Genomic DNA, 27459 nt, shown 5'->3' on the forward strand with positions numbered 1-27459 from the left:
CCTTTTTTGGTTTTTCATCAAGACAAGGTGGTCTCCGTCTGACTCCGGACTTTCTCCCTAAGGTGGTTGCTGCTTCCACCTTAACCGGGGCATTTTCCCTGCCTTCCTTTTGTCCGGCTCCTGTTCATCGCTTTGAAGAAGCGTTGCATATCCTGGATCTGGTGCGGGCGCTCCGGATCTATGTGTCTCGCACCGCTGTTATTAGGCGGTGCACCTCTCTCTGGTGCTGACCACTAGTCAGCGTAGCGGTCTCTCGGCATCTAAGCCGACCCTGGTTCGTTGGCTTAGGTCGGCCATTTCCGATGCCTACCAGTGTACTCAAGTGCCTTCCCCGCCGGGGATCAGGGCACACTTGACTAGAGCTGTCGGTGCCTCTTGGGCTTTCAGGCACCAGGCTACGGCTCAGCAGGTCTGTCAGACTGCCACTCGGATTAGTCTGCATACTTTTTCGAAGCACTACTCAATGCATGCTCATGCTTCGGCAGACGCGGGCTTGGGCAGACGCATCTTTCAGGCGGCTGTCGCCCATTTGTGAAGTTAGGTTTCGCCTACTTCTCAGTTTGTCTGTTTATTCCCACCCATGGACTGCTTTAGAACGTCCCATAGTCTGGGTCTCCCATAGGAACGATAAAGAAAAGGAGAATTTTGTTACTTACCGTAAATTCTTTTTCTTATAGTTCCGACATGGGAGACCCAGCACCCTCCCTATTGCCTGTTGGCAGGTTTCTTGTTCCGTGTGTCTTCACCGGCTGTTGTTGTTGTTGTAGACAGAGGTTCCGGTTGTTCCGGGTTTTACTCTGTCTCTACTTGTGGGTGGATGTCCTCCTTCAGCTTTTGCACTAAACTGGCTAGGACTGGCTAGCAGGGGGTGTATATGCTAGGAGGGAGGAGCTACACGTTTGAGTGTAGTACTTTGTGTGTCCTCCGGAGGCAGAAGCTATACACCCATGGTCTGGGTCTCCCATGTCGGAACTATAAGAAAAAGAATTTACGGTAAGTAACAAAATTCTCTTTGTTCTTCAGTTAAAAGGAAGATGTCGTAAAAAAAAAAAAATTCAATAACTGAAAAAATGTAAAGCATTAATGTTTTGTTTAAATATTCCTTATTAATTGAGCAAAAAATAAAAAAAAAGTTTGATATCTTCCACTCTTAAACACTTCAGCTGCTGAAAACCTACTGTACAAGTAACTCAAGTTACAACTGCAGTAAAAGTGGGCGGAATCTGCTCTCCTGTGTGATGTCACCTCCCCTTCCTTCTGGGTGTTTCCAAAAGGATTAGAGAGAATGAAGTTTAGGATCACAGTGCGAAGCCATTTTGTTTGTGACCGCAAAGTGATCCTAAAGTGTCTTAAGTGTCGCCAAGGACAGCTGGCATAGTGCTCCACTGTATACTGTGCCCCATATCCTCTTCCTCCACATACTCTGCCTCGATATCGTGTGCTCTGAGCACTGAGAGGAGGAACTGCCGAGACACCAGACTTGCTAAGAGTAGCTGCCAGCCGGGATCGGAGGTCCGAGGTGACATGCTGCGAGGAGGGGTGATCTGCAGCCTAAGGCTAGTTTCACACTTGCGTTGAACGGCATCCGTTGCATTGCGTTGTGTGACAGATGCAACGGATGTGTTGCATATAGTGGCACAACGGATGCAACGGATGCTGCAAAACAACGGAATCCGTTTTGATTTTTTTTTTGTTTTTTTTTGTTTTTTTTTTTACAGTTTTACCGGCGGCAGACTATTGTGAACGATCAGCTGATCGCTCCCTGCGGCCGGCTGCCGGGTGATCAGCTTATCGCTCCCTGCAGCCGACCGCCGGGTGATCAGCTGAGCGCTGTCACTTGCCAGCCGCCGGGTGATCAGCTGATCGCTACTTGCAGCCGACCGCCGGGTGATCTGCTGTCACTTGCCGGCGCCCGGGCATGCCGGTGGGCGCGCGCTCAGTTGAGCGCTGTCACTTGCCGGCGCCCGGGCATGCCGGTGGGCGTGCGCTCAGCTGAGCGCTGTCACTTGCCGGCGCCCGGGCATGCCGGCGGGCGGGGCGCTCAGCTGAGCGCTGTCACTTGCCGGCGGCCAGGCATGCCGGCGGGCGGGCGCTCAGCTGAGCGCTGTCACTTGCCGGCGGCCGGGCATGCCGGCGGCCGGTCGCTCAGCTGAACGTTTGGCCACCGCGAGCCAAAATAAAGTTTGTGATTTAAAAAAAAAAAAAGAGCATGCGCAGTGAAATTCAGAGGATTCCGCTGCTCAAAACAACGTTACATGCTGCGTTCCTCCCGCTGGGCGGAAGCAACGGAGCGTCGCCCAGCGGAAGCAACGCAGGTCCTTTTGGTACAATCAGTCATCCATACAAGTCTATGGGAAACAGCGGAATCCGTTAACGGATTCCGCTGTTTTCCAAAAGGGTGGATTGTAACGGAAGGAAAACAACGCAAGTGTGAAAGTACCCTAAGCCAGTCACTGCACTACAGATGTCACACCGCGATCACTGCTCCCAGCCGCATGCACTCACCTCACACATGCGCTCCCGGTAGCCTCTCCTGTCAGCCTGGTGTCTGTTCCTTTTATCTGCGATCACAGCATAGAGCAGTGAGGAGCTGCTTGGAACAGGGGCCTAAGGTGAGCACATGCGGGGGAGGGGGAGTGAGCGGCATGGGGGGTGGGAGCAGCACGGGGGTTGGAGCAGCACACCAGGATCAGTTAGGGTGCAATCACCACTGCCCGGCTCCAGTACTCACCCCATCCCAAGCGGGTGACAGGGTGAAAGCGCAGCACACCGCATACACTGTGGGCTCCACAAAGATGGCGGTGGTCTCCTTCCAGAGCTGTGATCTGGACAGCCCAGGGGCCATGTCCAACTCACAGCAGGAAGCAGTCTCAGTGTTAAATATAGGGTTGGAGCACGACTATCATACCCAGTGCCCAGGGGGCTGCCATATTTGAGGTGAGTAACTGTTGTTATCCCATAATGGCAGCCCCCAGTGTTTCAGTAAAAATAGAATTTAAATAAAAACTAAATAAACAATTTCATTTAATTTTGTATTACAAATAATTTATTTTTTTTCCAAATATATAAGCGATTGATTTTACAATATAAGATATGATAGGTGGACTACTTAAAGGGGTAGCCCAAAATGTGGTTATTTTTTTCTATGGTGCTAAGAACTTTAAGGCAGAAAGTTGCCAAGTACCTGCCTGTTGTAGTAGAAACGAGAAAAAATAGTCATCAGCGACATCAGCTAGAAATCTAGATCCTGACAGGAGACTACGGCTTCACGAAGGAAGAAACCAGCTGGTCACCGGTGAGGAATAGTCCAAATTAATAAGGGGGAAAAAGTCCAGCAATCCCACAAAAAATTCAGAAACAATCTTTATTTCAAAATCTTGGGTAAAATGCCATAGGACAGATTTTAAAAACAGAGCACATGACGCGTTTCGCATCTCACAGGATCCTTACTCAAATCTCATGAATAAGAATCCTGTGCAATCTGAAAGCCGTCATCTGCTCTGTTTTTAATATCTGTCCTATGGTGTTTTACCTAAGATTTTAATATAAAGATTGTTTCTTGTATTTTTTATGGGATTTGTGGACTTTTTCTCCTTATTAATTTGGACTATACCTGCCTGTTCTGCCAGGCATCTATCCCTATCGGCAGAGAGTGGTCATGGACCGCTCCTGGTCTGGTGACATTACATTGACAGAGCAGCCTCTATTGTCGTTGGGGCATCAGTGCCAATGTCAGGCTGATTGATGGCTGACACTCCACAGTTGGACAGTGGTGAACTGGCTGTCAATGAGTGTGACGTTGCCCGTGAGGCCCCGTTAGAATAGAAAGAACCTTTCAGCTGACGTAAGGTGAAATGAAACGGAAAATCGCCACCTGAGGTGGAAGAGGTCTCCGCAGGGTAGAAAAGGTCCAATAGGAAAAAATATCCAAAGTCCTGGATAACCCCCTTAAACAACCCTCTTGCATGCCCCCATCTGCCTTTTGACACTCTTCTGTTGGGTCTTCCTAGTCGCCATTATCCATGCCCCTTTCTCCCAGCCGGGAGGGTAGGACATTACACAGCACATTCAGTGACAGTTTTGGCAGTTCTCCAAATTGTGCACTTAATGTCTGTGTTCCAGTAGATAGGACAGATCGGGGCTCCATTATCACCCCAACATTTCTTACTTTCTGATCTTCCCCTCTCAGGCAGGACACAAGCAGGTTCTGTAAGACCAGGTATAGAGGAGGTTAGAGAGACCCCTCTCGGCCGTGTATACTGGCTCCTCTGTGTGGACTCCTGCACAGCCCTTGTGTGTAGCAGGTGGCACAGCGCTGTGATCTGACTAAACAGAAATTTGCTCCGCTGCTGCTGCAGCCAATCAAGCGGAGTACAGTCGGGATTACCTTGAGTAACCCTTGCGAGATTAGTAGCTTGCATGTGAGATGGTCAACTCTTCTGTAGGCAGCTTAAGTAGCAGGATGACACAATTTCCTGGAATAAACATGCTGCCGGGTCAGGCAACTTTTGTACAGCGGATAGTGATGCCTCTGGTGTTGTGCCCCCTCCTGAATGTCATCCTACTGAGATTCACCCCAGGCCAAATATCCACCTTCCGCAAAGGTGACGGGGAAGATTGTGCAGGAGCAGATGAGTGTGCAGGTGCGTGCCGGCGGAGGGGGCTACTGCTGTGAATTCTGCAGGAGGATTTCAGACCATTACTGACTCTTCTCCGATAGAAGCCAAGGATAGAAAGCATGTGCCTTTATCGCCTTGTGGTCTGCTCGCTTTACACGCGGCAGCTGTCAGAATGGTGTCTTTGGAAGCAGGTGTCGTGGTAATGAAGAAGGTCGCGGGCGTAATCCGCTTTAATGCGTTTCATACCTGGGGTATGAGTTACTTTCTGGAGCAGGCAGGGTCACAGGATGCATCACAATGGCTGGGTTTAACCCTTTATCATGTATACAGATTTGATGAGCGACATTTATGCCGATGAGCGCTGGTTGCAGAAAACAACTAGATCTGATTGATGGCGGCGTTCTCGGCAAGCTTGCTCTGCTGGGTATTCTGATGTTTTGCTGCATTTTCTCAGTGACTACAGCAAGCTAATAATTCCCGGATGGCGGCGGTTCAGGGTATGGGCCATGTGATCGTTTTCTAGCCTTCATGGTTTGCGGCAATGTATTTGCCCCTTTTAGAAAGTTGTCCTTCACAGCATACCCTCTGTTTCCATATGAGCCTTTTATTATCTCTCCTTGTTGGATTATATATCACTGACCTCATTTCTGTCTCGCCTGTTGTGCAGCTCCACATGTGTATTTAGGGGATCACTTCTTACATTCTGGGCTTGATCGTCATATAAATGCGTTGGGTTCCCCCCCATGTCCCCATGCTTTTCATGTTGTATATATAAAGCAATTTGTTGCTTCTTTCTTAGAATTGGTTAAAGCTGGTGTATGTGCTTAATACTAAATACTTCAGCTTCTTAAGGCGTTCACAAGTCTGCGGCTCTGGAGAATATGTGACTATTGCATTGCAGTTTATATATCTGTCACTAGAATCCTTGCACCATAAATTGGGAATATTGCAAAGTCTGTAGAAGTTTACTGCTGCCATCTTCTGGCAAAGAGCGCAGCGTCTGTCTGAGAAGGGACGATTCTTCCATCCCGCGCTGATAGACATTCAGAGAAGTCTGTAAAACAGCATAAGGATACATAACTGCCCGGGATCTAGAGGTGCAAAGATTGAGTAATACTGACACTTCCTATCTGCCACATAAGGCACAAAAGTATCTGAACCGGCCACGACTCCTGAGCCACTGGTTGAGAAATGCTGCTATCACAATATATATAAAAGGTGAGGTCTGACCTGAGAATAAAGTAGTCACAGCAGCGATTAAAGGGAACCTGTCAGCAGAAATTTCGCCCAAAACCTAAAAGATTCCCCCTCTGCAGCTCCTGGGCTGCATTCTAGAAAGGTCCCTGTTATTATTGTGCCCCCTGTGAGACCAAAATAAAGACTTTATAAAGTGGTACCTTTTTGTATTCAGATACTGTAAATGTGACACGGGGGCGGGCTTTCTGGCGTCCGGTATTCTGCCTCCTGGTCCTGTATGCCACCCCCCATCGCTCCTTTCCATAGCTGATGCACTGCCCACTGCTCCAGCCATCCCCGCGCATGCCCAGTGCCAGTCTCACGGGACTGAGCAGTGTGACGCGTGCGCAGGCAAGTGATTATGGGCGGGGCTGTGATTGTCGTGAGCGTGCAAAGGGATGACGTCCCTTTTGTCACGTGATAGGGGCGTGTTCAAAATACTATCACGTGACAAAAGGGACGTCATCCCTGGAAGCAGCCCATACAGTCTAGCATCTACCCTGAGCACAGTGTGACCGCTGGTGAGGTTTGCGCGCTCACGAGATTATGGGCGGGTACTTGCTGATAACAATCACAGCCCCGCCCATAATCACTTGTCTGCGCACACGTCACCAGCGGTCACACTGCTCAGTCCCGTGAGACTGGCACTGGGCATGCGCGGGGATGGCTGGAGCAGTGGGCGGTGCATCAGCTATAGAAAGGAGCGATGGGGGGCGGCATACAGGACCAGGAGGCAGAATAACGGACGCCAGAAAGCCCGCCCCCGTGTCACATTTACAGTATCTGAATACAAAAAGGTACCACTTTATAAAGTCTTTATTTTGGTCTCACATGGGGCACAATAACAGGGACCTTTCTAGAATGCAGCCCAGGAGCTGCAGAGGGGGAATCTTTTAGGTTTTGGGCGAAATTTCTGCTGACAGGTTCCCTTTAAGCCCTGCAGGGCTGTATTTTTCCCTGTACAGTGATGCACTTGGCCTCATTCACTAGAATGGAGATGTGCTGCTGTGGGATAGGCATCACAGAAAAGGGAATACCTGAAAGGGCTGTAGGGCTGACTTAGGGCTGTGGATCCTTCATTGTCATGATTGGTGATGGTCCCTAAAGTCGCACCCATATGACTGATGGTATTTTGTGCTGTGGATCCTTCATTGTCATGATTGGTGATGGTCCCCAAGGTCACACCCATTTGGCTGATGGTATTTTGCTTAATATACTGATTGGTAGATCAGCTACCTTACTTAACGAGTTTGTTCTATGAACAAAGTACATTTTAATCAATAGATCTTGGAATAATAATAAGTTTCACAATTGGATGTGTTTACATTTTTTTTCTTGTGCTAATTTATATTCCATATTTTTTGGATTATAAGATGCACTTTTCCTCCCAAAGATTTGGGGGTAAAATGAGGGGAGCGTCTTAAAACACAAATGTAGATTACCTGGAGGTGGAGAATTGGGGTGGGTGGCTGTCTGTGCGGGCGGCTGGCTGCCTCTCTGTGCGGCCGGCTGTCTGAGTGGGCTGTCTGTCTGTGCGGGCGGCCGGCCGGCTGTCTCTCTGTGCGGGTGGGCGGCCGGCTAGCTGCTTCTCTGTATGGGTGGCCGGCCGGCTGGCTGTGCTGGCAGCGGAAGCTGATGTGGCTGTGCTGCAGGTGTCTCAGATGCTCTGGCTTCAAATAATGGTGCCCGGAGTCAGCGCGTGCGCAGATGGAGCTCTCTGCTGAGCCCCATGGGCACACGTGTCGCTTCGGACACCATTTCTTTGATGTCTGGACCGCCGACAAAGCCTCTGGGACACCTACCACACAGGCCTGCTCCACACAGCCACCGCAGCTTCCGCTGGCAGCACAGACCCCACCAGACTAGCACCACCCCTACCTCCTGTGACTCCACTCCACCAATGCTGCCGACCCCCTCTGGTAAGACAACACCGGAGTATAAGACGGACCCCATTTTTTAAATTATTTATTTATTCATTTATTTTTTTTTAACCCTTTTTTATCTCTAATTTTGTGGTGCGTCTTATAATCTGGTGCGTTTGATAAAATGAAAAATACGGTATGTGCTATGTACTCTGTAATGGCCATGTCTGACCGTATAGGGACATGGTGTGATCATACCACAGCTCCTGGACAGGGGTAGATACATAAGAAAATACAGACAGGACAACACTGGATCACAATTGATTATATTTTTTTTGTGTGTGTGTGAGGTAAAACATTGTTTTTAAACAGGCGGGAATTTATTATATTACCTCACAGAAAGCAGCTGTGATCCTGGGCTGTCCTGTTTCTTTTGCATCCTCCCCGTCCCAGGAGATGTGGTATGATCAGACCATGTTCCTGTACGGTCAGACATGGCCATTACAGAGTACATAGCACATACCGTATTTTTCATTTTATCAAACGCACCAGATTGCCATTACACTGTACAAAGCAGGGACATATATATAACATTATCTCAGCACAGGAAATTTTTTTTTTTTTAAACACATCCAATTGTGGAAATTATTATTATTCCAAGATTTTATTAAAATGTATTTTATTCTTGGGAAAACCCCTTAAAGGACACCACTTGTATTTGGACTATAGACACGAGACTGTCCAATGAGTATCAAATATTCAGATGCTTTGGTTTTACCAATGTCTGTAATAAAAAGGATCAATCATGCTGAATCTTAACATCCCCCTGTGACGGGGTGTACATCAGAGCAAAGAGAGACAACAGGCCGAGGATGATCCAACAGGTTTACTAACAGGAATACAAGAACAGCACACGATAAGTCCACGTAAAACAGATTCGGGGGCCCTTCCCGACAATCCTCAGACCGGATAACAAAGCAATCGTCCTTACAGTAGTCCAAAGAGTTCCACACAATCCCACGGGCCGCCACACAGGCCTAGCTCCGTCCGTGTCCACAGCCACCCAGGCTGGGGCTCCTGCTCTCTTCAAGTTTCAGCTCACTCTGAAGTTACAAAAAGGGAAATGCATTGTCTGTGCTCCTTGACCAGCCCACCATGTTCAGGGGGTGGGGGTTACACATCCTATCATCAATGGTTTTGTCCATCACAGGGCTCCAGTATGTCTGCCAGCCACAGTAGATGAAGGGATCCCCTGCTGTGCAGAACAATGACTATTCCTTCACTGGCCAATGCAATTACAGATTAGATACACAACTCTGGAAAGAAGAGGACAGGCTATTTACATAATCACATTAGATGCCAAGACTACAATTGTATGAGAGAGACACATTGAGACCAGTAGCTCCCCCAAGAAAATACATGAATTACAACTAATACAACCAGGAAAATATACATATCATGACATAGTATCACAGCATATACAGTGAGAGGGTAAATTACATCTTCACACCCCCATCTATTTCTCAAGGGAGAAAATACACCACCCCGGTGTCTGTCAGACGCTTGCTCCCTCTCCTCAGCGCAGGTCAGGAGGAATAGCAGTTCGCCAAGCACAAGCATTCGGCCAACACCTATTTGTGTATAGAAGGAAAAAGTAAATTCTGGAAAGAGATTCATAGCAGGAAAATTGCAGAATAATTGTCTACTTGTGGGCAATGTAAAAATCAAAACATTACATGTAAATGTCCTCTATAGGCTGCTTTCACACCTCCGGTTTTAGCACTGCGGCTCAATCCGGCTCTAAAACCTATGCAACGGATGCGGCGACAATACTGTATCCTTTGCATACGTTTTTGACATGCGGCCCGTCCGGTTTTTGCCGCTTGCGGCAGGCTACTGAGCATGCGCAGTGGAAAAAAAACACATGCGGCGGCCGGTTGCGGTTTTTGCCGCAGGACGGCGCATGCGGCGTCCATAGGCATGCATTGCAAATCGCGCCACATCGGCTGGATGCGGTTTTTTTTGCCGGACAAAAAACGTGCCAGGCAACGTTCCATCCGGCCGCCGCATCGGCTAAATCTGCCGAATGCAGCAAAAACCGGACGGAACGCAAGCCCATGCGGCACAATACGGCGCTAATGAAAGTCTATGCAAAAAAACTGCAACCGGCAGCAAAAAAAAAAACTGTTGCGTTTTTTTGCAAATCGCCGGATTGTGCCGCACAGGAAAAAACGGATGTGTGAAAGCAGCCTCAAAGAGAATCTGTCCCTATTTTATTCTGCCCTCAGATTGGGAAGCATAAAACTTGGTGACAAAGGCCCTGACGCCAATTCTTGGTCACTTGCTGGACTTCCTGCTGTAGTTTTGATTATATTTCTGTTCTATCTGCTGCAGCTCTGCTAGTTTTCTCCATTCGGAGCTCTGTGTAACTCTATTGATTGAAGCTTTCTACCTACACTTTGCTTAGACAGCTGTCGGTTAGTGTTTGGGACGAGCAGAGATCACCAGGGCTCGTGAATATCGAGGACTCTATAGCAAACAGTCTTCAATGCGAAAGCTAGCAGAGCTGCAGCAGATAAGAGCTCTATCACAGCTTCAGCAAGAAGCCCAGTTAGTGATACATTGCTGGAATCGGTGTCTCTGCCCACGTTATGCTTATCTCAGTGCAGCACAAACTTGAGGAAAGTGTCTGAAGATTTTCATAGAGTACTTGACTTAGGCGATCATGACCATGAGTAATACTTATGCCATTTTCTTTCTTGTCTAATAGCAACAGATTGCACGCCCTTCCCAAGAAGAAAAGGAAATTGACAAAGTAGAAGAGGAGAAATCTGAAAAACCTGAGAAAAAAGAAGAGGAACGACGAGATGAAGAGGAGAAGGAAGAAAAGGAGGAGTTTAAGTGAGTAGTTCTGTTTCTGAACCATGTTCCTTTGTGACTTTCTTTTCTTGAGTTTTCGATCTTGTCACAATGTATGCAATGTTGGTGGTTAAATATCCTGTTTTGGCCGATATTACACCGTCTTCATTTTCTATGGCGCATCTGTTTGATGCAGTTGCCGTATTGTTTGCACTTTTGATGTTTGTTGCTGTACATATTTATGGGGTCTGATTGTAAGAGTAGGGCTGGCACGACGCAAAACCGGTCTCAACAAAAGGGGCCAGAAATCTTTGTCCTAATCTTTGAGTTAATGTAAAAGGGGCTTCGAAAATATAACTGAGCGTTAAAGCAATACCAATATATTGTGGGCCCCTTTTACACGGTGGCTCAGTGGTTAGCACTGCAGTCTTGCAGCGCTGGGGTCCTGGGTTCAAATCCCATTAAGGACAACATCTGCAGGAGTTTGTATGTTCTCCCCGTGTTTGCGTGGGTTTCCTCCGGGTTCTCAAGTTTCCTCCCACACTCTAAAGACATGCAGATAGGGACTCTAGCTTGTGAGCCCCAATGGGGACAGTATTTCCAATATATGTTGTGAGCCGCTCTGAGTCTTTGAAGAGGGACAGCATACAAGTTCAATAAATAAATACATTGTATACTGTCTGCTAGGCGATAGAAATACAGAAGTGTCACTTGAGAAAGACACCTAACGGTCGGTGCGGAGCAGACTGGTCAAGTGGGCATCTCCGTTCTCCGGGTCCGCGCCTCCTCTTTGTCCTTCTTCTGAAGCTAGTGTGGATGACGCTTTCTACGTCATACACACAAGCCGACATGGAGGTCCTGAGCAGACGCACTTTGATCTGCTCTGAGTAGGGCAGATCAAAGTATTGTAGTGCGCCTGCGCGGGACCTCAATGTCGGCTTGTGTGTATGACATAGAAAGCGTCATCCACACTAGCTTCAGAAGGAGGACAAAGAGGAGGCGCGGACCCGAAGAACGGAGATGCCCATCCGACCAGTCTGCTCCGCACCGACCGTTAGGTGAGTATTATAAACATGCGGTGACAGGTTCCCTTTAAAAATGCTTTTCTCCAATTTTACTTGCCAAAGGCCATAAAATAAATAATTGGTTAAGCCTCGCACATATCATCACTTTGTGCAAATCTTTTTGTTGAACTCTATTTTTAATTTGTGACAGGAATGTTGAGTTTGTGAGAGGGCAATCATTCAGACTTCATTCACGTCTGCACTCCAAGCTCTATTAGGCTGTGTGCACACATTGCATTTTTACTGCGTTATTTTCATGAGTGTTTGCTTGCAGATTTTCACAAATCTGTAAGGAAATCCTTTATGCCAGCAGTCAATGAGAATCCTGAAGTGTTGTGCAAACATTCAGGATTTTTTCCTTGCAGATTTGGTTGCAGAAAGAAAAAATCTGCGTCATGTCAATTCTTTTTGTGTTTTTTGGCTGTGTTTTCACCACTGAAAGCTATGAAAAAGCGCATCAATCGCGGCTAAAATGTACGGGGTTTTTTCCACCACATTTTTCCTGCCAGGAGATGCAGAGTTGGTGCAGATATTTCTGCAACCAAATCTGCAAAGTGTGCACATAGCCTTCATCATGGATATTGTTAAAGTAGCTGAAAAAGTAGGTCAACATGAGGCACAAATTTTTCTGATAAAATGACAGATCCTATGATGGAAACGCGATAAAACTGGAGTTCGTCATGTGAACAATCCATTACAGCTGTGAATTGTTTTATAGCTATTATGATGAAATAGAAGATCGGTAAATGTGAGCTTGAGCTATTGCCTCTTTGCTGCAGAGAACTCTATACAGAAAGATTATTATGAAACTGTAAGATCTCTGCTTGCAGTCATGCAATAGGAACTGCCAGTGTTTACTTCAAGTAGATAAAAATCAGTCTTGATGGATACATTTACTCGCTACTTATTAAAGACCCCCATACACCTTTTGGCTAGGTTCACATTTCCGTTGTTTTGCATCAGTCACAATCCGTCGCTCTGATAAACAACGCAATCCGTTTAGCGGATTCCATTGTTTCCCATAGACTTATATGCCGTTGTTTCCCATAGACTTATATGAGCGGCGGATTGTGACTGATGCCCTTGCATTGCATCCTCCGCCCGACTGATCAGTTGTGGAACGACTGACCGTCGGGCGGCAGGAACGCAGAGTGTAACTTTTTTGAGCAGCGGAATCCTTATGATTTCGCTGCGCATGCTCTCTCTCGGCAGCTGAATGATCAGCTGATCGCCCAGCGGCCGCCTTCTGTGAGCCATCAGCTGATCACCCGGCGGCCGCCTTCTGTGAGCCATCAGCTGATCACCCGGCGGCCGCCTTCTGTGAGCCATCAGCTGATCACCCGGCGGCCGGCTTCTGTGAGCGATCAGCTGATCTCCCAGCGGCCGGCTTCTGTGAGCGATCAGCTGATCTCCCGGCGGCCGGCTTCTGTGAGCGATCAGCTGATCTCCCGGCGGCCGGCTTCTGTGAGCGATCAGCTGATCACCCGGCGGCCGGCTTCTGTGAGCGATCAGCTGATCTCCCGGCGGCCGGCTTCTGTGAGCGATCAGCTGATCGCTCTCATTAGCTGGCCGCCGGGAGATCAGATGATTGCTCTCATTAGCCGGCCGCCGGGAGATCATCTGATCGCTCTCAAAAGCCGGCGGCCGGCTAATGAGAGCGATCAGCTGATCGTTCACAATAGCCGGCCACCGGGAGATCAGCTGATCGCTCACAGAAGCCGGCCGCCGGGAGATCAGCTGATCACTCACAGAAACCGGCCGCCGGGAGAAAAGCTGATCGTTCTCTCTCTCATATTGTACAACGGAATCCGCTTTCTAATTCCAATTCTTGTCATCCGTTGTACAAAGCATCAGTCACAAGCGTCAAGCAACGCATGTGACTGATGCAAAACAACGGAAATGTGAACCTAGCCTTAGATGGGTGTCAGACAAACAATGGTTTAAATTACAGCTATCACTTTCCATACAAAACAGTACTTGCTTTGCCGTGCGCTCCTGTATTCACTATGAGAGCAGCTTATATCTGAAGGACAAAAGGATTGTTAGGCTGAAATCCATCGTGCCAGATCCTTAAAGCGCACCAATGACCAGGATTTTCCTATATAAAGTAAAGCCAGTGCTATATTGGTGCTATCATGCTGATTCTAGTCATACCTTTAGTTGTGAGATCGGATGTATAGTTTCTGAAATACAGGCAAGTAAAGTTTGTGAAATGCACTGTTATTTGATGAGAGGTGCAACCGAATATCTAATAGTTTGGTTGGGTTTTGCTAGATATTCCTACCCCTGTCTGTCTGTCTGTCTGTCCTTCCTCCCCCCTGTCTCTGTTATTACAGGAGGAGGAAGGGCAAGCAGCAGACAGGAGCGGGAATAACTAGCAAAACCCGACCCACCTATTAGATATTCTGTAGCTGCTGTCAATCAAATAACAGTGCGTTTCACAAACTTTACTTGCCTGTATTTCAGAAAGTATACATCTGATCTCACAACTAAAGGTATGTATAGAATCCGCATGATAGCACCAGTATAGCACTGGCTTTAGTTTATATAGGACAATCCTGGTAGTTGGTCCTCTTAAACACTTCCAAAAATTAACTGTCTGGCATCCCCATATACCTTAAAACTGCTACTTGAACCTGTCGATATTATCGGTTCATATGACATCGGTCTAATATTTTGGGGGTTTAAGGACACTGTCCCTGTAGTCCCATTGTTAAATTGATTCAGAAAATAAACTGAAACAATGTATTTGCAACAAGTTTGTAAAATTACTGTTCTTCTTTTCGGACTGATGCATGTATATGTGGACCTGACTACAATGATGACATTTGCTTAATTCACTGATAACTTTTAGGGAAAATGCCAAAGAGAAAATAGAGATAGCAGTAGAAGACAATGAAGAAAGGGAACAATCCACTCCGAAGGGACGGAAAACTGCAAACAGCCAAGGCCGGAGGAAGGGGAGGATAACTAGATCAATGGCTAATGAAGCTGCTAATGCTGCTGCTGCTGCTGCACCGACCTCGTCCGCTGCTACTACTCCTCCGGCTCCCCCTGCTCCTGTGCCTACTCCTCCAGAGGAGCCTCCACCACCTCCAACACCTGCACAAGAGCAAGGTGAGTAATCTTCTAACATACATCCAATTCTTTGGTGGTCTGCTCAAAATGGCAAGATTTCAGCCCCCATCAGATTTTGCTTGTGCGCCAGAAAAGATCCATCTAGCAGCCAAAACTATAGTTATTCAAAATGGTTTGGTCTGGATGGTTTGGTTCAATCACATTGTCTGAAACGTTGGTGTGTTGCTCGCTTCTCCATTTCGACACTCGTTGCACGGACTTCTTAGATAAATGAATACATGATCATTTTTATTTTGCACCTTTAGGTCATTTTCAGCTTTCTTGTGAAGTGTCATTGTGCCAAACATTTTTCACATGCAGTGAAACGGGGCCTCGAGTCTTGTATCAAACACCACCATTTGTGAAACCATAACATGGGGTTTGTGGTTTAAAAAAAACGTGGTTGTGGATCTATTAATCAGCACAAATCTTCCATCCGGATAGTGCGTAGTATAGTTGCCTATAAGTCACACGAGTTGTGCAAATGTCGCTGTGAGACTAGAACGCTGGTGTTCAAAAATAGGTAATTTCTTCATTCACAATGTCCAATAAATCTTAGTTACTCAAATTTCTGACACCTGGCAATAATTGCTATACACAGGACAATCTGTTCCTGCTTCCAAAGGCCCTAAATGTTTGCACCTTGAAACACTTGTAACTTTGGACTAGTGTTCACACCAGGGCTGTGGAGTCAGTAAGCCAAACTTGCGACTCCGACTCCTCCATTTTCCTTGCATCGACTACGACTATGACTCCTACATATATTGCTGATATTTAAGTGAAAAAATTAGTGTAGTACAATGTGAACATCAGACATTTAATCATTTTTATGATACAATAGTCAAGATATTTAGATAGAACATAAAATATATTTATTGGAATACAACTTTAGAACACAAAAAAACTGTAATAAATTGTAAATATGTAATACACTATGTAATATATATATATATATGTATATAATAAATGTATATACTCGTGTATATATAAATATATATATATTAATATATATATAAATATATATATATATATATATATATATATATATATATAAAATATATATAAAATATATATATATATATATACTCGTGTGTAATTATATATATATATATATATATATATATATATATATATATATATATATATATATATATATATATATATATATATATATATATATATATATATATATATATATATATATATATATATGACACTAAGTAATAAACTATGTAAGTGGCAAAAATCAGTTTTCAACAAAAGCATACTAAATAACATTTGTTCAGTCTATGAATTTGTTGTAAGAAGCAGAATTGCCTCCATCAGATCCTCCTCCATAGATGACCTCAAATCTGACCTAATAATGTTAAGGCTAGAGAACAACCTCTCTACACTAACTTGGGTTGAAGGCAAAGCCGTAACCACATGGGCAACATCTCTAACAATTTCCAGGTATAATGGAATTGCCTCATGCACAGTCAGTTTTGATGAATGGTTGAATTTTTCTATCTCTTTGAGAGCAAGTGAAAAATTTTGCTGAAATCTGGTCAATCTGCTGCTATAGGAGACGGAGTGAAATCTTTTTCCTTGCGGCAACACTTTGCCTGCTCCATGTCATCCAAATACTTGTCAAAGTTAAACTCATCTGATGAAGATGAAGATATGGCAGCAGTAGCACTGTCAGGACTCAAGTCCTCTTGCTCCTGGTAGTCTTTAAGCTTCTCATCCTAACTGCTACCTCAGTCAGAGCTTCTTTTCCTTTAGGATGCTGTTGATCATCAAGCAGTATACGATGACTTGGGTCCACATAAACAGCTGCCAGGAGAATTTTATTTTCCAATAGCTGTTTCTCTTTCCGTTTCATTGAAGCAGAAATGCCGTCTGCAATTAACCTCCTCTTTGGGACAGGCAAAATAGCAAGTTCTTCCACTCCCTTATGAAAATGCCAGGAGTTAAATCCTCAGCTTGTAATTTTTTAGTCATGGTAAATAGGTGATTAAGCAATTCCTTCAATTCAGCCACCTGTGTCCATTGACCTTCATTTATGGTTACCTGAGGGTTCGCCATAAATTTGAAAACATTATCTATGAGCTCAAAAACCTTTCAGGTGATACGTTTTTTCAAAAAGTTGATCTGCTTTTGCAGCTGAAAAACGTATCCTCAAAAAACGCAGCAAAAACACTGTGTGTGAATGTAGCCTTAGATCATGAATAGAACAGACATTTATAGGACATTTCATAATTTTCCCAAATTCCTATAAAAAAATATTCAGCACATTCTGCATTTCTACTGTACCCAATTTATTATATATTTTAGGAGTTGGAGTTGGTCCATTTTATACCGACTCCGACTCCACCAAAATGAACACCGACTCCACAGCCCTGTGCCACACGTCTGCATTTCATAGTCCACAACTGCAGCCAGTTCAGATTTTTCGGTGAAATATGGGTATATAAAGCCGGCTTAAAAGGAATCTGTCATCATTTTGTGTGGGTTTTTTTCCCCGGTTATTAATATGGACATATAGGTGGCATAGAGGTGAAATTGGCCATACCTGCATGCCTCCTGGATAATGGTCCATTTTGGAAAAACCCTCTTATATCTTCTATCATCCAGGCTATGGGGCATGTGCTACCCGGAAGATAAGCCGTCCTCCGGACTTCATTATCCCCAATTTCTCCTCTTCTCTTTAATATGCACCTGTGACGCCAGGAGCGTGGCTGGAAATCCTGTTCCTGCGCAATCTGCCTGCCGTCTCTCCCTCTGTACTTTTTCCTCCCATGGGTACAGTCTTCAGTATTGATGTGCGCAGGTGCTGGGGAGTCACCGCTCCTTGACAGAGACTCCCCGGTGTCTGCTTCTCAGGGAACTCCGGGAAACGATCCGGGTCTGGCAACTTGGGTAATTTAAAAAAAATAAAGGAAAAAAGGGGAAAGTAAGCGCATTATACTTAGTCTCTCGCGTGGCTATACACTGCTTCTGGGCTGCTCATACTATTTTTGGGGATGCTCATTATCCTTCATGCATATGCACTGCTTCCCCCGCCCAGCAGCAGTTCTCGTGTCTATGATTTGTTGCAGTCAGATGCGTCCCCAGCCTGTGTGACAGCATGTCTGACTGCTTTCATTCAGAGAAGTTGCATGTGTGCATCTATATTGCTGTAAGAATAAATAAGTGAAAAAATTGCTGTAGGGTACCCCCATATTATGATACCCAGCACAGATAAACGAAACAGCTAAAGGCTGCAGCCCCCAGCCATGTGCACTTCTCTTGGCTGTGACTCAAAATAAGATGGACCACATGCGGGTTCAAAAACCGGCATGTGGTTCCACCTCAATTTAATACCCAGCCATGATAAAGCTGACAGCTGGAAGCTGGTATTTTAAGGCTGGGGAGACCCATGCTTATTACCCTCCCAGCCTAAGGCTATGTGCCCACGCTGCGGATTTTGCCGCGGATTTGCTGCGGATTTTCCGAAAATCTGCAGCAGCGGCACTTCCAAGCCATTTCAATGGCATTTTGGAAATGCTGTGTCCATGCTGCGGATTTTTCCGCGGCGGATGTGCCGCGGATTTTGATCCGGAAAAATCTGCAGAATGTCAATTATTGTTGCGGATTTTGGTGCGGATTTTGGGTATAGAATGGGGAAAAAAAAATCCGCATCAAAATCCGCGGTAAATCCGCGACAAAAATAAGGTGCGGATTTGCCGCGAAAGTCGCGGATTTTCATGCAGAAAAATCCGCAGGTACATTCTACCGTGGACACATAGCCTAAAAATAGCAGCCTGTAGCTGCCCAGGAATGTAGCATTAAATGCGACAATCCCAACACTTTACCCGGTTCATTCTGATTGCCCTTCTGCAGTGGCAATCGGAGCAATAAGGGGTTAATAGCAGCTTACAGCTGCCACTAAGCCCAACATTAATAATAGGAGGCATCTATGAGACTCCCCAATACTAAAGTAAAAGGAAATAAACACAAATGCCTAAAAAATCCTTTATTTGAAATAAAATACAAAAACTTCCACTCGGTCACCCCTTTATTAACCCCCAAAACACCCAGGTCTGACACAATCCACACGAGGTCCCACGACGATTCCAGCTCTGCTACATTACTGGAGGCACAGCGCGTGGACATAGAACATGAATTTCAGGCAGAGACTGATCCACAGCGATGAGCGGTGACGTCACTCAGGTTATTTGCTGTCACAGCTGGAGGTTCCCAAGGTCCTCCACCTGTGACTGCGGGTAACCTGACCTCATTGACCTGAGTGACCTCACAGCATGCGGGTTTGATGCGATAGTGATGCTATTTTTTTGCCAGGAGATATACTGTAGATTGAGTGCAGGAATATGGTGTAAATATTTCCAAACCAAATATGCATCTCTTGGCCCAAAAAATGTGCTGAACTGGTTTTGATATATGTTTTGGTTTGTTTTTCTGCCAGGAGGTGCAGATTTGCTGAAATGTCTGCACCAGATTTCAGCACCAAATTTGCAGTCTACAAATATGGGAGACCTGGAGCAGTTTTCTAAAGAAGAGTGGTTAAAGGTTCCAGGTGAGAGGTGTAAGAAGCTTGTTGATGGTTATAGGAAGCGATTGAGTACAGTTATTTATTTCAAAGGGTGTGCAACTGAATATTAAGTTGAGGGTGGCAACAATTTTTATCTGCTCCTTTTAGGGTTTTTCTGTGAAATTATGTTCAATTTTCCTTTTTTTGTGTGTGTGTTGTTCCAATACACACAAAGGAAATAAACATGTATGACAAAACGTGCAATAGCTATATTTTTATGGGAGAATTACTTCATTTTTTGAAACTATTTCAAGGGTGCCAACAATTTCGACCATGACTGTATGTGTGGAGCAGAAGTTGCTTTCTTACTGTAAGTTTATGGAGACTCACTTTTGGTTCTCTTTACACGCTACGACATCGCTAAAGCTAAAGCGATGTCGTTGGGGTTGCAGAATTTGGGACGCACATCCGGCTGCATTAGCGATGTCGTTGCGTGTGACACCTATGAGCGATTTTGAATCGTCGCAAAATTGTTCAAAATCGCTCATCGGTGACATGCCCCCCCCTATTCCCAATTATCGTTGCTGCTGCAGGTACGATGTTGTTCGTCGTTCCTGCAGCAGCATACATCGCTATGTGACACCGCAGGAACGAGTAACCTCACCTTACCTGCGGCCGCCGGCAATGAGGAAGGAAGGAGGTGGGCGGGATGTTACGTCCCGCTCATCTCCGCCCCTCCGCTTCTATTGGGCAACCGCTTAGTGATGTCGTTGTGACGCCCAACGAACCGCCCCCTTAGAAAGGAGGCGGTTCGCCGGTCACAGCGACGTCGCTATGCAGGTAAGTAGTGTGACGGGTCCGAGCGATGATGTGCGCCACGGGCAGCGATTTGCCCGTGATGCACAAACGATGGGGGCGGGTACACACGCTAGCGATATCGGTAACGATATTGCAGCGTGTAAAGCGGCCTTTAGGCTATGTGCGCACTAGACCGTTTTTCCCGCGGATTTACCCGCGGATTTGCCCCGGAAATTTCTTGAGAAATGTCTGCAATCTTTGTGCAGACATTTCCCATGAAATTCAATGAGAAAAAAAAATAGCTGTGCGCACTGTGCGGATTTTTCTCAAGAAAATTTCTTGAGAAAATTTTCTCGAGAAACTTTCTTGAGAAAATGTGCATGTCCATTAATTTCCGCAGGTACCTGCGGTATTCCGGGGGTATTCCGCAGGTAGCAATGATGTGCGGTATACCACCGGAATAGCCGCGATTTACCTGCGGTAATGCCCATCGCTGCCTGCGGTTTTGCAGGAAGCGATGTCATTATGCCAGGAAGAGGAGCAGAGGAAACACACGTCACACTCCCTGGACGCCGCACAGAAGCACTTCCGTGCGACCTCCAGGTGTCTGTGCAGTGTGTGTCCTGCTCCGGCCTCGCGGCTGCCTGCACTGCAGGGTGTCAGTGTCTGCCCGCAGTGTCAGCAGCCTGTCACGCTGCAGCGCAGGCAGACACTGACATCCTGCAGTGCTGGGAGCCGCGGGGATGACGATCGCTGCTGTCAGGAGGTGAGATCATTACCTGCTGTGACGATCTCCTGCCTCCTGACGTCAGCGCTGTCACTGCTGTCTAGGGCCGACTCGCGAGCGGCCCGAGACTGTCACTAGCGGTGACGTCACGGGCTCTCGCGATAAGTCAGTGACAGCGCTGACGTCAGCAGTACAGGAGATGATCACAGAAGGTAATGATCTCATCTATGCTCCTGATGGCAGCACTCGGCATCCCCTGCAGTGACCTGGGCTGACCTATTGATGTTAGCTCAGGTCACTGCATTGCTCTCCCAGCCAATGGGGAACATTCTGTTTTTCATTGACTGGGACAGCGACTATGGTATGGATCGCCGTGCCCCCCCCCCCCCCCTTATTGGATTACGCCGGACGTGGAATTGATTGTGCTCTTTTCAATAAATTGGTTAAAGAGGGAATGTTTTGGGGAGTGTTTTTTCAAATAAAACTTTTTTTGTTTATTTTTTAATTATTACTGACTGGGTTGGTGATGTCGGGTATCTGATAGACGCCTGACCTCACCAACCCCAGGGCTTGATGCCAGGTGACATTACACATCTGGCATCAACCCCATATATTACCCCGTTTGCCAACGCACCAGGGCGCGGGATGAGCTGGGGCAAAGCGCCAGGATTGGCACGTCTAATGGATGCGCCACTTCTGGGGCGGCTGCGGCCTGCTATTTTTAGGCTGGGGAGTGTCCAATAACAGTGGACCTCCCTAGTCTGAGAATATCAGACCCCAGCTGTCCGCTTTACCTTGGCTGGTGATCCAATATGGGGGGGACCCCACGTTTTTTGTTTTAAATTATTTATATAATTTAAAATAACAGCGTGGGGTGCCCACTGTTTTGGATTATCAGCCAAGGTGAAGCTGCCAGCGGTGGTCTGCAGGCTGCAGCCGTCTGCTTTACCCTAGCTGGCTACAAAAAATGGGGGGACCTCACGTCATTTTTTTTTAATTATTTATTTATTTTATGGCTAAATACAAGGCTAAGCACCCTTTAGGCTACTTTCACACATCCGGCTTGAGCTCTGCGGCTCAATCTGGCTGTGCAAGCTATGCAACGGATGCGGTGAAAACACCGCATCCTTTGCATAGGTTTTTCCTTTGCGGCCAGTCCGGTTTTTGCCGCTTGCGGCATGCTACTGAGCATGCGCAGTGGCAAAAACCGCATGCGGCGGCCGGATGCGGTTATTGCCGCATCGCGCCGCATCCGGCCGCCATAGGCATGTATTGAAAAATGTGCCGCATCGGCCGAATGCGGCGCGATGCGGTTTTTTTTGCCGCACGAAAAAACGTGCCAGGCAACGTTCCATCCGGCCGCCGCATCGGCTACATCTGCCGCATGCGGCAAAAAACGGACGGAACGCAAGGCCATGCGGCACAATGCGGCACTAATTAAAGTCTATGCAGGAAAATCGCAACCGGCAGCAAAAAAAACCGGTTGCGATTTTCATGCAAAGTGCCGGATTGTGCCGCATAGCAAAAACCGGAGGTGTGAAAGTAGCCTAAGTGCCACATGAAAGTCACTAAAGGGTGCCAGCTTAGAAAATGCAGGGAGGTGGAACATTATATAGGTTTTTCTCATCTATCTATCTATCTATCTATCTATCTATCTATCTATCTATCCCTCTATCTATCCCTCTATCTATCTATCTATCTATCCATCTATCCCTCTATCTATCTATCTATCTATCCATCTATCCCTCTATCTATCTATTCATCTATCTATCTATCTATCCCTCTATCTATCTATTCATCTATCTATCTATCCCTCTATCTATCTATTCATCTATCTATCCCTCTATCTATCTATTCATCTATCTATCCCTCTATCTATCTATCTATTCATCTATCCATCTTTCCCTCTATCCATTATCTGTCTATCGATTATCTTTATTATTTATTGCAGGGACAAACCTGCGGTAAATCCGCGGCAAATTCGCGGCAAATCCGCGGCAAAAACGCATGCGGATTTGGTGCGGATTTTTTCCGCAGGTCCGGAAATCTTTCACTGGCAGAAGTTTCTCAAGAAATTTTCTTGAGAAACTTCACATTTCTAGTGCGCACATAGCCTTACACTAGGAAAGAAGTACTTCCCCATACATTGTAAGCTGATGAGCGGTGATGTGGAATAGAAAAGAAGGCCATCATTCAGAATTTTAATACAGTTGAACTACACTGCTCAGAAAAAATAAAGGGTACACCAAAATACAAAATCCTTGTTTAAATGTTACCTTTATTTTTTTTTGAGCATTATACATTACTTACATAGTTATGGAAGATTAGCCTCCCCCCCCCCACTGAAACACATATGTTTTTTTTTTTTTATAACCAAACAACCAAATGCTGTATATTTACAGCGCTTGTTACTGGGATTTAACCCATCAGGTCAGGTCTCTGTCGGTCAAATACAACCGGGAGCCTTGGTGAGAATACAGGAGCTTTTATTTTTACTGTTTCTGTCTTCTTTGTTTGCTACATAACACTTAGGGTACCGTCTCACTAAACGACGTACCAGCGATTCCGACCACGATATGACCTGGCCAGGATCGCTGGTGCGTCGCTACATGGTCGCTGGTGAGCTGTCAATCAGGCAGATCTCACCAGCGATTCCTGTATGATGCTGCGCTTGGTAGCCAGGGTAAATATCGGGTAACTAAGCAAAGGGCTTTGCTTGGTTACCCAATATTTATCCTGGCTACATGTGCAGGGAGCCAGCGCTAAGCGGAGTACGCTGGTAACCAGGGTAAATATCGGGTAACTAAGCAAAGCGCTTTGCTTAGTAACTTGATGTGTACCCTGGCTACGTGTGCAAGGAGCCAGCGCTAAGTGGTGTACGCTGGTAACCAGGGTACACATCGGGTTACTAAGCAAAGCGCTTTGCTTAGTTACCCAATATTTACCCTGGTTACCAGCGTACGCTGCTTACACATAGTCGGTGCTCGTTGGTCTCCCGCCATCAAACACGCCGATGTGTGCTGCACAACGAGAGACCAACTGAACCAGAACAGTGTGTAATGATCAGCAATTTCACAGCAGGGGCCAGGTCGCTGCTTAGTGTCACACACAGCGAGACCGCTAATGAGGTCACTGGTGCGCCACAAAACCTGTGACTCAGCAGCGATCTCGCTATGTGAGAAGTACCCCTTAGTGAGCACTTTGCAGTGAACATGCTGATGCTTATCACTTGGTGTCTGTCAGGCATAGGGGAGTTGCTGGGTCCTAGCTGTGCCACCTCTGCTTTTCTAATGACTAATGCCACTTAGTGTGTTATTGTTTCCTGGAAGTAGGCTGTTACTGTGGAAAAAAGAGCAATAAAGAAAAAAATATTCTCTTTAATCTTTTGTGATCTTTTGAGGCACAAATTATGTAAAATATGTACAATACTGTGCAAATATTTTAGGCAGGTGTGAGAAATGCTGCAAAGGATGCTTTCCAAAATAGAAGTGTTCTCCATTAACAAAATGCAAAGGGAATGAACAGAGAAGAAATTAAAGTCAAATCAATATTTGCTGTGACCGCCCTTTGCCTTCAAAACAGCATCAATTGTTCTAGATGCACTTACACACAATTTTTGAAGAAACTCAGCACTCAGAAACTCAGAAGAGAGAGAAGGATTTGCACAACCCTACATACATACATACATACATACATACATACATACATACATACATACATACATACACACATCTGTGGTTAGTTCTCCCAAATGTTTGGATCAATCTCTCCTCCGAGTTCCTTTAAAAACTGCGTACAAGTGTACCTAGAAGAATAGAAGGGAAAAGGCGGTCACAGCAACTATTGATTTGATTTCGTTTTTTCTCTTTGCTTATTCATTTTGCATTTTGGTATTTGATAGAACTGTTAATAGTTTATTTTTATTTCTGATGGCATTTTTATTTTGCTGCATTTTTTTTTTTCCATACCTGGCACCACAAAAAGAAACAAAAAAATTCACACATATATATATATATATATATATATATATATATATATATATATATATATATATATATATATATATATATATATATATATATATATATATATATATCTTTTTTTTTTTATTATATATAAAATGCATTTTTCTATATGCAAAAAAAAAAATTCACACACATTATTTATGCAGTTGACCATAGTAATGTAGTGAATTCATACAAAGTTATTTGGTGTGGACAGTTAAAAATTGACAAAAGAACAAGACCAAAAATAAACCTCATTCAGCCATGTCCATAAAATACTGGGTTATTGCAAAGCAGAAAGGCAAAAACGAGAATAAAAAATTCTAAAGTACTTTTTTGATTCTTTGTTATTAGTCATTCCTTCATTCATTTTTTATAATCCTATAATAACATTTATTCATTTATGTAGCACCATTATTTCCATAGCGCTTTACATACATTTTTAGACCCATATTCTGTTTTCAATAAAAAAAAAGCAACAATAAGAGGGATAAAATCTCCTCCAAAAATTAAACAATTACTTACAGCAAATAGAGGGCAGCAGTTATAACCTACCAAGGAACTAATGCACTAGCAGGGTACAGCAAGACCCCCAATAAGGTGGGGGCATCACAGGTGCAAAAGAAGGAAATCACTCTTACACTTCCACTTCCAATCGATGCAAGGGGCGATTGCTGGATGATAAAATTGCACACAAGTGGCTTGTATATTGCGCCATTCACACTTGTAGGTGCACAGTAACTGGTTAGCAGACTATTAATCTCGCCCATACTATTCGACGGGCTGCACCACTACTATCCAAGTGCATTATACAGGGACTGTGATGTCTCCACCTTATTGGGGGTCTTGCTGCATCCTGCTAGTGCATTAGTTCCTTTGCCTGGGCAGGTTATAACAGCTGCCCTCTATTTGCTGTTTTCAAACTGAACATTTTTCAGACTGACACTCCCATGAGTTTTCTGTTGTCGGAGTGTCTCTTCCAGTAATGTAGGCTGGACTTGTACTTTGTGTGTATACAGGGTGTTGCTCTTTTCTTTAGCTTGTATATCAGCACACCTTCTATCATGCACCTATTTTTCCTCCTTTGCTTTCCTCCTTTTTTACTGGCTTGTTTTCTCTGCCCTCTCTGAGACTGTAGATGCTTTCCCATCTTTCCACAAGACATTTACACTCATTGTAGATCTGACTAAAAGAAAGTTAATCTTCTCTTCTAGTAGGTTAGCTATGATAAACCCTATGTTAAATGAAGTGCCATCCTGTGACCAGGACTGGGGGGTTGTGCAAGATGCCTCATTTGGGCCACACAATGTTGTAGTGTACTTAGACATTCACCCTATCATCAAAACCTATAAGAAAAGCATTTTAACAGGAGCCTGAAAATGACAGTATGTAGGTGCAGTTAGGTCTTAGTGGCAGGTAACAACAATGCGTCCTCTATATTTTGTAAATGGAGGAACTGATCCCCCTTCATCCAAAAGCTATGCTTATATCGGATAATTGTGTATTATGTAATATTAGGACACTGCATTGTGGATCTGGCAGTCGTCTCCTTCTCCCTCTGCCAATAACTGATCTGTAATTATAGTTGCTACTTGTTCCTTCCTTCTGTGGCTTTTTAGAAAGTCCGCTATGTGATTTAGGGAATGTCAGACCGGTGACGTAATGTCCAGAGGATTTGTTCTCTATTCTTTGTGTGCGCTATGATGTGTGAGGGTGCGGTCACTCATCCTTTAGAGGAATCGATCCACGTAATATACAATTTTGTGTAATGGCTGCATGTCACAGCCTTACGCTATTAACTGTAACAGTGCTGAAATACCATACACACCTCAGACGGATGTCGCAATCGTACGGAAAGGAAGAAGCCGTGTTTTGATTTTTTAATCCTGTAAAACCCATGTAAAGGATTTGTTAGGTTAAGGGCTCTTGGCCACTTGCGATTTTCCTGTGCGAATGCGAGCGATCCGATAAAAAAAAATCGGATCGCACTCGCACCAGTGTTAAGCTATGAGGCATTGTCCACTAGCTTAATTTTATACGACACGGCTCGTGCTCTCGGTGAAATCGCAGCGTGCTGCGATTTGCACAGAGTCTCAGCTCTCGCACCCCCATGCAAGCCTATGGTAGTGAGAAAAAAATCAGAATACGGGTGGCATACGCATGTCATACAGATAGCATACGCATGTCTTGCATACAGCGTCAGACTGGCTACCAGAGGAATCTAGTAAATAGCAACTGGGGGCAACAAGCCAGAGAACAAAAACTCCTAAAACATAACTTTTAATATGTATACATTAAAAGTGGACTGCCACTATAAAAGAATAAAAGGTGTTCTTATGGGCTGCACGGAGGATGATAACAGCCTCAAAGATGAACACTAGGCACAAAATGCAGGAAGTATGAAACCAAGTCACACAGAATAACTGCATTAAGAGACACAGCAAAAACAATGGTTGCCACGTCGGACCTGCTACAACAGTAATTCCCATAGACCGACTGCAACCATGAATAAGAGAAAGAAAAACGGTCTTACCGTGCTTCCAAGGGCATGTCCAGATAGAGCTCAAACAGAGGTGACCCTACACAGGTCCTACATAAATACCATTACTTTGCTCAAGTGGAAAAGCGGTAGTGTGTACCTCCCGACGCGTTTCATATAG

General features: G+C 45.2%; 1 protein-coding gene across 10 annotated transcripts in view; it reads left to right on the forward strand.

The window, feature by feature from the left end:
* NCOR1 (nuclear receptor corepressor 1) overlaps nt 1-27459 on the forward strand; it is a 320571-nt gene that overhangs the window by 187455 nt on the left and 105657 nt on the right. For 6 of the 10 annotated variants that reach the window (XM_075335195.1, XM_075335194.1, XM_075335193.1 and 3 more), the window contains exons 15-17: nt 10488-10618; nt 14495-14757; nt 19205-19315. In XM_075335195.1, coding sequence (XP_075191310.1) covers nt 10488-10618; nt 14495-14757; nt 19205-19315 — 505 coding nt within the window. The remainder of the gene's footprint in view (nt 1-10487; nt 10619-14494; nt 14758-19204; nt 19316-27459) is intronic. The other 4 variants (XM_075335199.1, XM_075335200.1, XM_075335201.1 and 1 more) reach the window with 1 other exon arrangement.

The sequence above is a fragment of the Anomaloglossus baeobatrachus genome, chromosome 2 (assembly GCF_048569485.1).
Source record: "Anomaloglossus baeobatrachus isolate aAnoBae1 chromosome 2, aAnoBae1.hap1, whole genome shotgun sequence".
In the NCBI taxonomy this organism is placed as follows: domain Eukaryota; kingdom Metazoa; phylum Chordata; class Amphibia; order Anura; family Aromobatidae; genus Anomaloglossus; species Anomaloglossus baeobatrachus.